Source organism: Ceratocystis lukuohia, assembly GCF_044167205.1.
Source record: "Ceratocystis lukuohia strain C4212 chromosome Unknown Supercontig6_pilon, whole genome shotgun sequence".
NCBI classification, from domain to species: Eukaryota; Fungi; Ascomycota; class Sordariomycetes; order Microascales; family Ceratocystidaceae; genus Ceratocystis; species Ceratocystis lukuohia.
This window is the reverse complement of record NW_027263525.1, coordinates 175,957-191,362: the sequence shown is the minus strand read 5'-3', so window position 1 is coordinate 191,362 and position 15,406 is coordinate 175,957. Positions and strand designations below refer to the sequence as shown.

General features: G+C 49.1%; 3 protein-coding genes across 3 annotated transcripts; all 3 read right to left on the bottom strand.

Moving 5' to 3' along the window:
* Positions 1–406: 406 nt before the first annotated feature.
* Positions 407–1,573, bottom strand: HOO65_060050 (Glucanase B; the record flags this gene model as incomplete). The annotated part of the gene is made up of 1 exon (XM_071001042.1): positions 407–1,573. One exon carries the CDS (start codon positions 1,571–1,573, stop codon positions 407–409), a length of 1,167 nt encoding a protein of 388 aa, XP_070857400.1.
* Positions 1,574–3,438: 1,865 nt separating this feature from the next.
* Positions 3,439–6,160, bottom strand: HOO65_060049 (Transcriptional regulator form adherence 5; the record flags this gene model as incomplete). Its single annotated transcript, XM_071003680.1, has 2 exons — positions 3,439–5,705; positions 5,995–6,160. The coding sequence occupies 2 exons, from the start codon at positions 6,158–6,160 to the stop codon at positions 3,439–3,441; spliced, it is 2,433 nt and encodes an 810-aa protein (XP_070857399.1).
* Positions 6,161–10,319: 4,159 nt separating this feature from the next.
* HOO65_060048 (uncharacterized protein) lies at positions 10,320–11,704 on the bottom strand (the record flags this gene model as incomplete). Its single annotated transcript, XM_071003899.1, has 2 exons — positions 10,320–10,608; positions 11,649–11,704. The coding sequence occupies 2 exons, from the start codon at positions 11,702–11,704 to the stop codon at positions 10,320–10,322; spliced, it is 345 nt and encodes a 114-aa protein (XP_070857398.1).
* Positions 11,705–15,406: the final 3,702 nt, after the last annotated feature.

The window sequence follows — 15,406 nt, the reverse complement described above, 5'->3', positions numbered from 1 at the left end:
AATCTCAAGCTCAGGCCTCGCGCCACAGGCACCCAGACCCGCCAGGCCACGCTTAGGGAGCGATAGCTGAGATAGCCCAATACCAAGGGCGTTTAGCCAATCCTATACCGTCTGGCTATGATCCAAAAGTCAAAACTCACGTCATGCATGCCTACTCAGTCCCAAGGCTGTTTTTTGTTCAACGTGACAATCTCGTTTGAGGGCCGGGGCTGTTCCTCTTTTCGGATGTCTTTCCTATTCTTGATCTTGTCAATTCTTTGATTCCTTGCCATCATCATTGGGTCGGTCGGTCTTCTCCTTCTCTGCCTCCTCCTTCTCTGCCTCCTCCTTCTCTGCCTCCCCCTTCTCATCCATCCCCCCCATCTACTCCTTCCCTCACTCCCACTTCCTCATATGCCTCAACTCATTATTCACTGCCTCTCCAACCTCCAATTCCTAGCGTCAACATCTTGGGACTCCCATCCCACAGCGATCCCGACTGGTCCATGCCCTTGCTCGCGCTTACATCATCGTATGGAAATGCATAACCACGCCCCCTTATGCTGACTTCGTGGCAAATCCGCGCATAATGGTTTGTCCTCTCCATCTGATAGTATCTCGACTCAGTCTCCCCCTCAGGCTGCTGGCAATTTTCCACCAAAGTCGTTCGGTTTAGTGCTGCAGCAAGCCGGGCCCCAATCGCCCCCTTGGCCTCTGTGTAGTCTGCAGTCCGAGCAAACGGACCTGTGGAACAACTAAAGATGTCCGCAGTCGAAGGCTTTTCAAACTTTCCGAAGCCACCAAAGCTCAAGAGAAGCTTATTGTGGCAGTGTTCCATCTCGCCGCTAACATCTCCCCACGCCGCCTGAGTGTTGACCACCAGTGTCCTGTCCTTGCTAGAATATTGCTCCCATACCTGGTCGACATATGGTTCAAGGTATCCTCTGAATAGCCCCGGAAAAAGATGGCATCCTGAATTGGGACTCAGGGCACGCAGATGCTTACTTCCATCCTGCGTCTGGACAACAAGCTTACCCCACCCTGCATGGTCTCGGGCCTCCTGCTTCTGGAGCTCTCGACAAACCTGCTCAAGGCCGTCGCTGGGAAACCCCTCGACCACCATTCTTTTGCCAGCCGTGTTCTCCAGTTCAAGTGAGACCGGGATGCTGACAAAATCCACGTACGAGACGTTGACAAAGAGCTGGTGCTCGTTGAAGGTAAACTCCGCAAAGCCCCAGTCAAGGTAATAGTTAGGGTCTGTTTTGTTCATCATGGACGGCTCCACCACAGCAGGGCCTGGATTGACGAGAAAAGTCAAGGAGGCGTCTTTGCAAAACCAAATGCGACCGCCTGCAATTCTCGGTACAGTCACCACGCGAGTGCTGCCTGGAGGGCCAAGGGCAATGCTGACATCATGATTTAATGGCTGCAATATAGCAGATGGAGAGGCAGGATAAAAGGGTGTCTTGCCATCTGCCGACAGGAAGACCGGCCTCATATTTCGCTGCATTGCACGCCCAGTAACAGTGACAAATACATTGCTCGAAGCGGTGTCATTTCGGAGCGTGATATCGAGGGTTTGGGCAGTCACCATGATGATATGGTGTAAGTTATTTTTCTCTTCCTAGTGACACAAGAACGAACAAGAAGATCAAAATAGGTCGATCATGTAAACAAATTGTGGTGAGGCGAGCAGCCTCCCTGGTCAAGTACGGCGATATATAGCGATGAAAATAGAACAGCGTGTTATTAAACCAAGTTAAAAGTATTTGAGCACCGCTTTTTGGCTCAATCTCTTTCTATAAAAAGCTTTGACTCGAGAACAACGCAGAAAGCAGGTGCCAAAAAAGGAAAGAGCCATATAAACATCAGACTATTATATTAGAAACTGGTAATAACCCTTTCCAAGTCCCGCCCTATTTTGATGCTGAAAACAGCAGGTGCAGGCAGACTCGAGGATGACAACTTGAGGTGTGATTCGTTGCTATAAATCAACAGCTATAGGTCTCGAGAAAATCGGCAACTACGTGGCTTATTCTGATGTAAAGATGACAGTGTAACATCAGAAACGTACGTACATAATCCAAGAGGTCGCTTTTGTTATATCACATCATGTGGCTTGTGGAAAGCAACTGGACGGAGATGCACGCGATGATGCCGGAATGGAGCTCCTAGAAGCAACATACCATGAAGGCCATGGTGATGTCATGCCTTCTAACAAATCTTGCCACGAGGAGAAAAGCAATGCGCATGGAGTTTGATATATAATAATAAAGGAACTAAGAAAACTGAAGCAAAAACAAGCCGACAATAAATGAAAATCTAATTGCAAAAACAACAATAACAAGAGGCCACAAACCGAAAAAAAAAAAAAAAAAAAAGATAAAAAGATAAAAAGCTGGAGAGAAAGAAAACAATCAAATGTAAAACAGAGCAAGGAGAAACAAGAAATAAATTAAACAAGAAGGAAAAAGAAACAAGTCGAAAAAGATTGAACCAAAGGCTGATAAAGGTGGAAAAAAAAGAAGGGAAAAGAAAAGGAAAAGAAAAAAAAAAGCAAAAAAAAAAAGAAAAAAAAACACACACAGGACAAGAACCAAAACAAATCCAGGGCCGAAAGCATAAAAGACAGAAAATACCAAAACAGTAGAGAAAAGATAAATTGTAAACGAGAATACGCCAGACAGGTTGTGCGTAGGTATCAAGGCTGCCCTGCCCGGTCGACATCCCAGATACAGGATAGCAAAATAAACTCGCTCGAAAAAAAACAAAGAAAGACAGTAGAGTGGACCAAGTATCAAGGCGTGGCAGAGTCCTCTAGATAGACAATGAAGAGGCGCGATGTAAAGAGCCATCGCTAGCTAAGGAAATGAAACGAGAATGTCGCGTATCTCAAGAGAATGTGCGCCGGCCAGCAGAAGCATGCATGAAGCCCAGATGTGTAAGTGTGTAAATAGTAGAGTGAATCGTAGATAGATGCGGAACACAAGCCTGAGCGTGCAACGTAAGGTTGTTCTATCCAACTTCTAAAACAGTTGGATAGCCGGCGTGGACCTCCTCCCATTGTGAATCTCAAGCCATAAGAAGCCGAAAACGCGAGTGAAGGTAGAGTAAGAGTACATAGACAACAAGTAGAATGAGATCCAAAAAAGGACAAGATGAAACAGAGGGCGCTCAGCAAGAGGTAAGCAAAAAAAAAAGAAAAGAAAAAAAAAAGGCAAGACGGGATAGCGGTGGGCAATGAAGAACAGGAGAGTCTGTCTCTCACCTCGCTCCAACCACGAGTAAACATACCACATTTCCCACCCACCTTGGCCGTGAAACCCAAACCTCTATCCCAAGTGTTTTTGTAATTGTATATCTGTGGTGTGTTCAACAAACAAGCAAGAAAATAATAAAGAAAATAAACAATAAAAAAGATTTGGCCACAGCATGGTCATCTGTGCGACGAGGGTGCACTCAATAAACACTGTCCTCATCAACGCCTTGCGAGACCATTGAAGGAGTAGATGCATTCGAGTACCCTTCAATGTCATCAACATAGCCAATCAATGCTTGGGAGTGAAGACGGAAAGACTCGCCCATGAGACGAGCAATGCCCCAGACAACAACCTCGTCAAGCATGCTACCCCAGAGACGCGCGACAACAGACGACAGCTGGTTGACGCGATGCTCAGCACACTCGCGCTCTAAAAGTGCGCGAAGCTTGTTATACATGGCCATCTCCTGGGGAGTAGTTGGCTCACCGTCATGTTCCAGGCGGTAGAGCCACATGGAGAGAATGATCATCATATCCAGGCCAGCAAGCGGGTGCTCAATGCTCCAGTTGGTCGGTGAAGTGCGCGCGACCCAGCGAACACCTTGAGACACACAGGTTTCAATCGTAGCATACGAGAGCTCGATAACCTTGAGCATCTCCGAAGACCGCTTTACGCGGTCCCGGGCATTGGACATGGCCGCAGCAACTTCATACGAGTCGTGATAGCGCAGCGCCTCCTGCACGGGCTTAAGATCGACCTCCAGACGGCACAGAGCGTTTCTGTACATGGCCTTGGCGTTAAAGATCAGGGGGTGGTGGCCCTGATGCGGCGAGCTGAGAGGCACGGAAACCGACTCCTGCTCGCACATGTCGATGCTCTTCTCCCATGTTTCAAGGGCCAGACGCAGCTTGTACTCAGTGACCATGTCTTGCAGGGCCTCGGGCGACCGCTTGTGGTACCACACCTCCAAGAACAGAGCGTTTATAAGAGTGCGAGTGGCAAAGGAGCTATAGCGCATGGGCTGGCCTTGAACCAGGCTGACATGAGCCTCAATGAACGTAGGCACGTGGGACGCCCGCAGTTGTTCGTGCCAGACAGTCTCATCCATGTGACCCGCATTCCACAGCGCCTCGGTAGAAGGCAGCTGGAGGTTCTCAAACTCGTTGAAGGTTATGACTGGAGTGTGGTTGAACGTCATGGTCAACAGACCAAAGAAAATGTACACGGCGTAGTACGTACGGCGGCAGCCCTCGTCCTCGATCCACTCTGCGCGCGATGGCAAAGCATTGCCGCGGGCTTCCTGGCGAAGCTTCAGTTCGTAGCGGTTTCCAGCAACCATGTTTGCCAACAAGCTCTTGATAGAGCAGGTCCACTCCAACCCTTTGGCATCTCCACTCCAACTGGCAAAGACCATGTTGAGCAGGGAGCTTTGCATCGTCCACAGCGGGCACTTGCGGGAGCTGAAGTTTTCCTTGTGCTGTAGGAACTGGTTGACCAGTATCTTGGAGCCAATGTGCATCAAATAGGCTTCATCCTGGTCAAACGAGTACAAAGCACCGATACTCAAAATGGAGAGAAGGAGGGCCGGGGCAACCTGGGAGGGCACAAAGGACGAGGGGTGCAGGAAGGGCAGGTGGTGGTGGAACAGGCCAAAGTACGTAGACAAGTAGCGGTTCAAGGAACTCAGGCTAGACAGTCTGAATCCATCAGGAACAGCACGCTCGGTGTCAATGCTGTGGATGTTTTCCATGATAATGGAGCGTTCCTCCTCGCTGGCAACAAAGGGGACCTTGAAGCAGCTGGCTGGGACGGATTGCATATCCAGCGGCGTCTGAGGTGCAGAAGTAGGAGCTTCCGAGGGGGATAGCGAGCTAATCATGGACTGCAGAGCTGGAACCAGGCCATTCAAGGGGGGCAAACGGCGGTTGGGCTGGGGAGGGGCAGTGCCGTTGGAAGAACCAAAAGAGGGCTGCGAATCAAACGAGGCGGAAGTGCTTGCCACAGAGTGCGCAGTGTTCTCTCTAGCGCCCTGGGGCATAAATTCCCAGGCCATTTGCTGGCCAACAGCAATAGGCCCGTTTGAATAAACACCAGTGTGTTCGACGGCAGTGTTGCCTCTCGGGTAGGCTCCAGAAGTATCGCCCTCAAAGGGACCAGCGCTGTCGCGCATAGCCTTTTGCTGCATATCGGCGACCAGCATAGCAGCGGCTTCGATGTCAAAGGCATTGTCTGAGACCGACTCAATTTGCTCGAGGGCAGACTGGTCAAGTGGAATAGAGGCTTTAGAAGAAGCACTAGTAGACGTAGCAGTCGCGCGAGATTTAGGGCCAGCACGACGCTTTCCGTCGCTGTGAAGAGGGACACCTCCATCCTTGGCATGGACGGTGCGATCATGGCGCAATAGCAAGTCACGACGCACAAAGGTGCTACGGCACTTCATGCATTTGAACGGACGCTCCTTAGTGTCTGCTCAAGTCAGTTGAGTTAGTAAAAAAGAACTTGAGAGGGGCAAGCTGGCTGGCTAGACTAGCTTGATGGCTAAGCCGAAAAGAGGCTAGAGGCGTTTCCTGGGAAAAGAATAAATCGCGGGGTTCAAGAATCCCACGATTTCACTGGGTGTAATCCAAGCAGAAGGCCCTAGAGGGGCGAGCAGAAGAAGGATGTAGATGGTACAGAAGAGGGGAAGCTGTTGGAGATGGATGTTTAGGGGCAATGCGATATTTTTCTGCTGACGATGAAATTCATTAGGACTTACGGCTTCTCTCATGGCGGCTTCTGTGCTCGCTACGGCTGAATGCTCTGTTACAAAACTGGCATTTGTATTTGCGCTCTGGCGCATTTGCGGCAGTTTTCTTGACGCTAGCAGCTGGTGGGTTTGCCGTGGCGGCTGGGGGAAGAGTGGCTACACCTGCAGCAGGCATCTTGAAGTGTGTATGCGAAGGGAGGTAACTTGGTAGTAATTATTATGGTCTCCAGGGGAGACGGGGCAGATAGGTATAAAAAAAGAGAAAAAAAATGAAGTCGAAGTGAAAAGAACACGGCTCGGGTATATGAATATAGCAAACAGAACAGAGAGTGAAAAATGAATCAAGATACCAGGTGAATGGAAGCTGTTGCTAGGCTGAATATAACGACAATGGGCAGTTGTTGTAGTAAATGTAGTCGGGTAATGTGGTGGTGGTGGTGGTGGTGAGTGGATGTCAATGGTAGTGGTAAGAGATGGTGGCCAACTACTCGCGCTCCCGTTGAAGGGTTTAAAGGGCGTCTTCGTTCGACTGGTTCGTGTAGTTGATCATTGAGTACGGTGATATAGGCATGTGATGGTGAAAAGAGACGGAGCACTAGGCTCAGGAGATTTAGGTGTTGAAAGTTTGTGTTGTGTATGCGACGGGAGTGAAGCTTGGAGAAGATAACTTTCAAATCGCGGTGGTCGTGCAGGGAAACGAAAGGCGACGAAGGGGGAGAGAGAGGGGGGGGGAGTAGAAGCGCTAAAATCAAGCAAGACCAAAAGGACGGGAGCAGAAGAGGAAGGGAAAGAGGAAGGTCGGAGCTATATTAATGGAAACTAGCAGGAGGAAAGATGAAGGGAATTGGGAGATAGAGGAAGAGGGAAAAGAAAAAAGAAAAAAAAAAAAAACGAAGAACTTAAAAATGAAATGAAAATAAAAGAAAAGAAAAGAGCAGAAAATGAAGAGGAACAAAGAAAGGAAGAAAAGAAAGAAGAAAGGGCGAAGCAAAATAAAGAGAAACTAGAGGTAAATTCAAAAGGAAGAAGGGGGGTAAAGTAACATGGGCACTAGTGTCAGTAAGCCTGCAGAAAGGGTAGAAGGCGTGGAAATTGTGTGGAAGAAAAAAGAGGGAAAGGGAACAAAAAGGCGAACAAGGCAAACCACACAGCACAAAGGAGGGGGGGGGGGGGGGGGGGGGCAAAGATAGAGAAGAGAGAAGAGGCTAGTCCCAGAGGAAACGGAGGGGCCGCTGAAAATAAAGAGAAGACACGACACGACAAGGGAAGACAGCACACGACGGACACAAAATGCATCTGGCAAAAACAAGGAGCAAAGACAATTGTTGTCGGGGAATTTGCCTACTGTTGTCCAGTTAGCTCTCTTCACTTGACTGCAGGTCCATTTCAATTGCTTGAGCTTAAGCAATGAAATCAGAAATAGACCCGGGGGCAGGGGTGTTGAACAAAAAGAAAATAGCAAGGGTCAACAAGGGAAGGAGTGGAAAAAGAATACATTGTGCAAAGGGAAGGGGGGGGGGCGTGTTCAGCACGATGTGAGATGAAATAGAGATTGAGAGAAGAACCAAAGTCAAGCTTCACCTACAAATCAAGGCTCGACGTTGTTAACCAAAAACTGCAGTTGCTGCTTTTTTTTTTGTTCTCCGCAAGAGGAACAATCTAGAAATCAGGCTTGTTACAGTTGCCTCACCAGGCCAGCTCATTTTGGCAATTACCCAAAAGATATTAGACGAAAGTTATCAAGTCAAGTAGTTGCCATTTTACTGGTCTTCATGCATGCAATGACATGACGACTTGGACCCGAGGGCAAACAACGACTGCAATAAGGAACAACAACGACATTTACGTACGTACGTAGTTGGCGGCTGTACACATGCCTTTGGGCACCAGAGGATAAACAGGAAGGGAAAGAGAAATAAAGAATCAAGAAAAAGAAACCGAAAAGACCACGAGCCTTGTTTATTCCAACGCATCGAGCAGCTTTTTAGCCGGCCGGATCGTTCGCGTGGCTGGGCCGGGCTGTACTTCGAAGACAGCTCATCTATCCAAAGAGGTGAGAATAAGGTGAGCAGCCAACCAGTGGGTGGCCTTGGTATTTTTTGTGTCTCCCACTTTAAATGACTGCAGCCACGGAAAGGAGGGCCAGGGAGCAGAAAGAGAGGCTGGTTGGTGCCTCATGCCAGTTAAGGATGCTACTATCAGTTAGACTTGCAAGCGCAGCGAGAATAAAAATAAGGAAGAAGGCCGAAGTCCAGGCAAAATCAAGGTCAGCCTGGGTCTTGTTCTTGTATTCTCGATTTCTCCTCGGATCTGCCGCTAAATCCACCCCGCATCGACCATATGCACATGTGCAATAGCATGTAAGTTTTCCATAAGTGAAGATGCACGCGCACTGCAACTCCACAGCATTTTACTTACAGGCAGCACAGGAAATAAGAAGGGGAAAAAAAAAATTGGAAATAAATAATAACAACAAAGCTTGGCCCGGGCCTGTTCTGACCTTGTGGCTGTCCTTGTGATTTGCAAGTAGGACAAGACAGCCTTGTTCTTGCTCGCCTAGCGTTCGGCTTCATTAAGAGGTCTTTTTCGTTTTTTTTTTCCGGGCTGTATGTATATATTTTTTACATGCAGACCAGCTCAACCCAGAACCAAGGGCCACCGTCTTTCCCCTCTTGTTGCTCTCTCCCCTTCTTTCCCCCCTCCTTCTCCCCTCCCCCTCCTCTCTGCCCGGTCTCGTGTCCTAGCGGATGAAGCCTCCCGATCAGATCCAAGGTGGGGTGCACTTATAAAGGCCCAGCCCATTGTCGGCAAGGGGACACTCGCTGGGAATAAAGAAAGGGCGAGAAAAAGAAGAGAAAAAAAAAAAAAAAAAAGCAAAAAAGACAAGAAATCCCTCTGTCATCTCCAAGGAAGAAGCCCAAGCCCGCTAGACCCCTCTTAGCCATCTAGCTTGCAGCCAAAACGGACGAACAATCAATTCAATCCAAGGAGGAGGCAAGCTCTGGAGATTGAGAAAAAGGGAAGTTGGAAAGAGAAAAGAAAAAAAATAAATAAATAAATAAACCCCCCCCCCCAAAGTACAAAGCAAACCAACGCAAAAAGCTACGAGATAGCCCAACCGACAGCCTGCAACGCCAGGAGGCTAAACCAAGCTGTTGCTCGCCCTGCTTTAATTAACGAGCTAGCACACACAGTATAGCTAGCTTCATGCCAGGTTGAATTAGAGCACTGCCGGAATACATTCCAACTGGCCGCATGCATTGTACTATTGCCAACAAGAGAAGACTGCAACTTTCCACTTGATCTATTGGGAATGGGAGTCTTTTTGGAGAGGTGGGGTCTTCATTTGGCTGATCTTCTGTTAGTTTTGTTAGAGAGAAGAGGGAACAGGAGGAGGGGCTCGCTCATTTACCTATGCCATGCCTATGCCTATACCAATACCAACACACACACACACACACACACACAACAACACAGCAACACACTCTGATGGCTTGAGCTCGACACGTCAAGCAGCCCCATCCCATTGTTGGTGCTCGTTCGTTCGTTCGTTCGTCCCCAGGCTGTTAGTCTAATTTTGTGACTCTTGCTAAACACCCACCTCTTGAAACTCCTCCTTTAGCGTGTTATTAGCTGTTTATTGTTAGACATACATGCTACAAGTACGGTAAGGTACGTGACAGAAGACAAGTCCTGGTGTAATTGCTTAAAATATATATTAGCTGCCAGTGTCCGTCTGAGGTTTGTCCTGGAACAGGAGAGGGGCAAAAACGGACGGACGGACAGACAGACAGGACAGGGAGGGCCCTTTCTCTGTAAGGAGGTAGGCGTGTGGTTAGAAGAGGAGGGGAGGGGAGGGGAGGAGAGGGGGAGAGAGAGGCGAGATGGACAAAGGCTCCCCAAGGTCATGTCGCTCAAGATTGCAGTTGTCTCTTTGCTTTGTCTCTTTGCTTTGTCTCTCGTTATTGTTATTTGTTTGTTCATTTTACGCTCCCTGTGTCCCTCTCCCTCTCGTCGTCGGCTCCCAAGCCCGACCACTTGTTGTTCCTTTTTAGGCTACGTGTAAGGTTGGCGTAATGGGAGTGAGTGCTTTGCTACCACATGTATGCCTTAGTTGTGCGTGCATATGGCAGTCCCGAGAAACAGCACAAAACTAGCTCACCGCAAGAACGAAGAATAAAACGAGATAAAAACAAAACCCAGGTCTCCAGCTGGGTCTTTCGTCTGCAAGGACATAATAACGCGGAGGGGGAGGGGGAGGGGGGGGATGAAGAAGAGAAGGAGGCGGGTGGGGCACTTTGCTTCTTGTTATAGCAGACCAGAGGTGACGAGTTCTAGGACATCTCCGAGGAAAATTCAAAAACAAGGGAATGCAAGAAAGGAAAGAGAAGAGGGGACTGGTCTTCTTCCGTCTTATCCTTCTCCTTCTTCTTCGTCTTCTCCTCCTCCTTCTTCGTCTTCTCCTCCTCCTTCTTCGTCTTCTCCTCCTCCTTCTTCTTCTTCTCCTCCTCCTCCCCCTCCTCCTCCTTCTCATCCCCATCCTCTTCATCGCCCTCGCCTCTCCCCCCCCCCCCCCTCTCCCAGATGGCCCGGCCCAGGGTTTCATCCTGCCTTTTCCTCCCGCTAGTTAACCGCCAGTCAACAGCCAGGCTAGGCCAAGCCAAAAAAGCCAAAGGCCAGGCATGCAAGCAAGGGGTGGGTCTTTATGTGAGGACGCGTCGCTCTGAGCGGCGCAAATCACCACCGCGTTTTCTTCTTCCTTGTTAGAGCTCGTGTTTGTTTTTGCTCAGTAAGCCAAGGGGAGGTCAATGTGGAGGGGGAGGGGGTGTGCGCCAGAGTCTAAAAGTTCTGGCAAAGTCACTAGTACAAAGCACGGGCCGCGAGCGCTTCGCCAAAACCAAGTACCAGGTACATAACCCTTCCCTTCGTAATTGGATAACCCTCATTTCATGGATGGACTTTAAATTTATTTCATAACGGCGAATGCAAAACCCCTCTTCCTCTTTACGGAGTGGCTCCCCCTGCTGTGCAAGTAGAGTTACAGGCACGTAGGTACCAGACAAAAAGCAGCAAGTAAATAGTGCTGCACGGGCAAGGACAGGACAGATGATCTATCTATACATGTATCTGCAATCAGTTATATTACCGTGATGCGAGCTACGCAGCTATGGGGCTTGGTTGCTACCAATAAGTGGCTGTTTTACAGTTCGCAGCTGTTGCCTTCTTTTCTTCTTGCTAGGCCCGATACGAGCGTGTGACTCCAAACATGCCACGATAAGGGGGGAGGGGAGGAGAGGAGGAGAGGAGGAGGAGAGGGGAGGCTTTGTTTTGCTGCCCCTCCTTCTCCCCCTCCTTCTGGTTTCCTGTCTTCTCCTTCTCGCTCACCTCCTTCTCTGTCCTCCTGCTTCTTCTTATTTTTTCTTCTTATTTTTCCCATATCCTTGGGCTGCGCTCTCACGAAGCTTTGATGCATACATGCAAATGAGCGGTGACAAGCCAGGCCAGCCAGCAACATAAATGCTACTGTTGGAATGTCCTTTGCAAGAAGACCACAGAGGGGAGAGGGCAGGCCCGGGCCGGGAGATGCATGATTTGGGTCACGGGGTAGGTCGTCCAAGGGTTCAAGGGGATAAATCCTTCGTTCTTGTCTCGATGCTACGTACATAAATGAATATGCGAGGTAGTCTTTTTTATCGTATGTAGTGTAGTATACGTGCATATTTGTGGTGCATGCTCACATGTACTTCTCATCCTGTCGGCGATAGCACTGGAGCCACAGCTGATATGACATCTGACCGCTTTCTCTGCTCTCAAAGGGCGGCGCGGAGGAAATGTTACTGTTATTGCCATGCCTTGCAGCCAAGGGATGGATATGAAAAGGTCCTCCGGGGGGAGAGAGAAGAGAAAGAAGGCGAGCAAGGCAGGCATGGCCTTTTGTGTGCTATCAGCTGCGTTACAGCTTTTATTGCAGCTCCTGGCCTTCCTCCAAGGGAGATGGGAGAGCTCATAGCTTGAGTAGACTACAAGTAGCAAGACAGCTCGATTCCGCTTGGAACTCGTCATTATTTTGCTCTGATTCTGTTTCCTCCTCCCCTCTCTCATCTGCCCGGCCTATAAGCTAGCAGACAATGGCGGTGAGGTCGAAGCGAAGGGCGTCCAAGGCTGGGGGGGGGGGATCTTAGCATAGCATCTTGGTTGCAGTTATGTAGGCATGCTATGCTATGTCTGCACTGTTCTTTTATGCTTCTGTTTTGGCTTCCCCTGTCGGTTCATCCCACTTTTCTTGTTCTTCTTCTTGTTCTTCTATCTCACTTACAAGTTGGTCCTGCGGGAAGCAGATCGTCAAGTTTGGCTGTCTTCATTGGTGGTGTTGGAGGGGGAGGAAGGGGGGGGGGGGGGGGTTTAAGAGGGGCTTTCCTGGATAACAACACACTCTTTTTTCTCCTTTGGGCCTTTGTTTGAAGCTCTTACTCCTCCCAAATTAAGCCATCGTACACTCAAATTTCTCTTAATATTGTGTTTGTGTCAAGTGCTGTAAAACATTGGGCCTTTGGTGGCGTATCCAAGCTGCTTCCCCCTGGGCAGGTCACAAGGAGCTGTTGCTTCGGCATCATACTCCCCTATTTCTCTCAGGCTGTTTTTTTTTTTTTGAGATTGGAGTGCTTTGCAGAAAAGAAAGACAAGAAACAAAGAAAGAAAATAATAATTTGATTCATTTGGCGTTTCTAATGCCCCGCCACAAGTACAACATTATGGCTGTCCCCCTCCCCCTGTTTTCCGTCTCTTTCTCTCGCTCCCCCCCCCCCCCCTTCTACCCGCCTTCTTTGTTTTTTTCTCCATAGCTGCTTCAACCGCGTCAAAGCAACATGCCCAGCAGTCAACAACAATATTGGGACTAAACCCGATTCGCAGCTAATCCCCAGTGGGCCATATCATCATGGTCCCACTCTGTCAGGGGGAGGGAGAGATATATATACATGCGCATATATGTGCATATATACATACACAAATACACGCCGTGCGCACCAACCGCTGACTACATAACCTCTACAGCAAGAGCTGCCGTAGCTCGAGCTACCTGTGCTTGTACTTACTTGCATGCCAGCCAGCCAGCATGCATGCATGCATCATACATCATACATCATCGTATTATATACACACATGCATTTGATTTGTGGTGAGCTTCGTCGCGCTATCCGTTTTTCCATCCACACTTGGCCTGAATTATAGTCGAGGACTAGCAACGCATAAGAGCCCCTAGGGCGTCCGTGCTTTTGCGGTCCGTTCGTCGTCGTCGTTGTTGTTGCTACTTTGCCCTCTGCTCTGGCTGTGTTGCCGTTTCTTTTGCTGCACAGGTAAGAAGAGTGCTGTACGGGCTAGTCTTTCTGTGTTCCACTGTAAACCCTCTGATAAGCAACCCTAGCATTCTTCTATTCTTCTGCTCAAGGCTGGTGGCCGCCTGGTGTAAACATCACACGTTTCATGCCATGCCATGCCATCTTTGCTCTTGGACATTCCTTGTTTGGTGCTGCTCCTTGACTGACCCCTCGCTCGGTTTGGACCTGTCCTCTGGAGGCTGGTCCCCCTCTCGCCCCTCCCCTCCCCTCCCCTCCCCGTCCTGTCTTTCTCTATCCCTCTCTCTTTCGCTCTTTTGCTCTGTCCCGTTGTAGGTTGTCTTGGAAATATCAGCTATTGGTTTCAATGGTGCTTGTTTGAAGCTGGTGTTGCTTCCGCTGTCACTCTGCTTGTCATTTTTTTTTCTCTCACTTTTTCCATCTCACGGAGTGCAAATTTGCCAGATAGTCGCCAACGAATGACATCCCGTTGTCCAGGGACGATTCTTTTGGCCTCAAGCAGAAAGCCTTTGCGCGTACTGTGCTGGTCAGGTCTGTCTCTTCTGCTCCCCCTCCCTCCCTCCCTTCCCCTCCATGCTTTTTGTTTCGTATAATAGTATAACAGCAGAGTCGTAGTGTCGTGTGTGTGTGTGTGTGTGTGCGTGCGTGCGTGCGTGAGTGAGTGAGTGAGTGTGTGTGCGTGTGTCATGGCTGGGTCGAACAGGATTGGTCGGATCTCAGTCTCTTCTTCCAACCTGCTCTTTCTGGTTTATTGATCTGAACTTTCCATGGCAGTTGCCTTGCCTGGTCTTGCCTGGCCTTAAACTGCTGTCTGCTGTCTGCTGTCTTGTGCCCACAAATCGGGTGCCGGAAGCTGCCTCCAGTTTTTCGCCACAAGCACGGGGTTTTCATCATAAAGCTGCCGCATTGAGAAGTAAGCTAGACGCTAAACCGGACCAGCCCAGTAGCACTCAGAGTAGTTTCCATAACCTTTTTTTTTTTTTTTTTTTACTTTCCGTTTGTCGTTTTTAGCTTGCAGTAGTTTCCTGTTCCCTTGCTGTAGGTTCCCGTAGTGCGTAGTTCGTATGGTAGTTGTCGGCTTGAAGAAGCTTAGCTTAGCACCTGGCATGCACTGATTTTCTCGTGTCTTCTCCTCTCTCTGCCTCTTTCGTCTCTATTCCTTCTCTTTGGTGGGCTTCTTGCCTTGAAATTTCCTTTCCATTCTCCTCCTTCCAACACCAGCCAGCCCACCTGCCTACTGTTGCCTCGAACCGTGCCTGCCTCATTTCTGTTTCTCGAACTCCACTCCAAACCTCGCACCTGCCATTTTCTCCTCTGGCCGATTTTTCCCTCCCTCGAAGGAGATCAAAAAGTGCGCCTAGACCGTTTGGTGTTTGATGTTTGCTCTTTGCATCTTTGCATCTTTGCATCTTTGCATCTTTTCGTTTTTCTTTTCTTTTATTTTATTCTACTCTTTGTCTTATTTTCCTACCGTTTTTGCCTCGTCAGTCCTTTTTTGCCCGGCTTCAAACGCTTCTTTCCTCGATTTGGGCCAATCGTTTTCCACTTGGCTTTTGCGTTGGACCTTTACGCCCTACAAACTTGGAGTGGACGCCCCTGATTCCTTTTGGGGCTCTCTCTTTTCTTCTTTGCTCTGCCCTTCCTTCCTCCTGCCTCCTGGCCCCATCTTGCTTTGCTTTTGCTTGATTGCTGGTCTGTTTGTTTGTTTGTTCTTGTCTCGACATCCCCCCCCCCCCCCATGAGCCCATGAGCCCATGAGCTTGACAACTTCCACTCGCTCAGCCTTGATCCCCATATTCAACGTTGTTCTACCTTCTACCCTGTTATGTCGCTGCTCAGCCTTGTCTTGCAAAATTGACACCATTGAACTTGCTGGGCCGAAACCATATCTGAGACTGCCGCTACTACTGTGAGAGCCCTGGAGACGATACACACAATATCAATAACCACAGCCACCTAGCCCGTCACCATACATTAAGCCCTCTTCTGCTACCCCCATCCAATTAGCATCTACATCTCCGTTTTCTTTCGCCTTGTCTCCGCTCGACTGTTCGAATTGTCTCTCC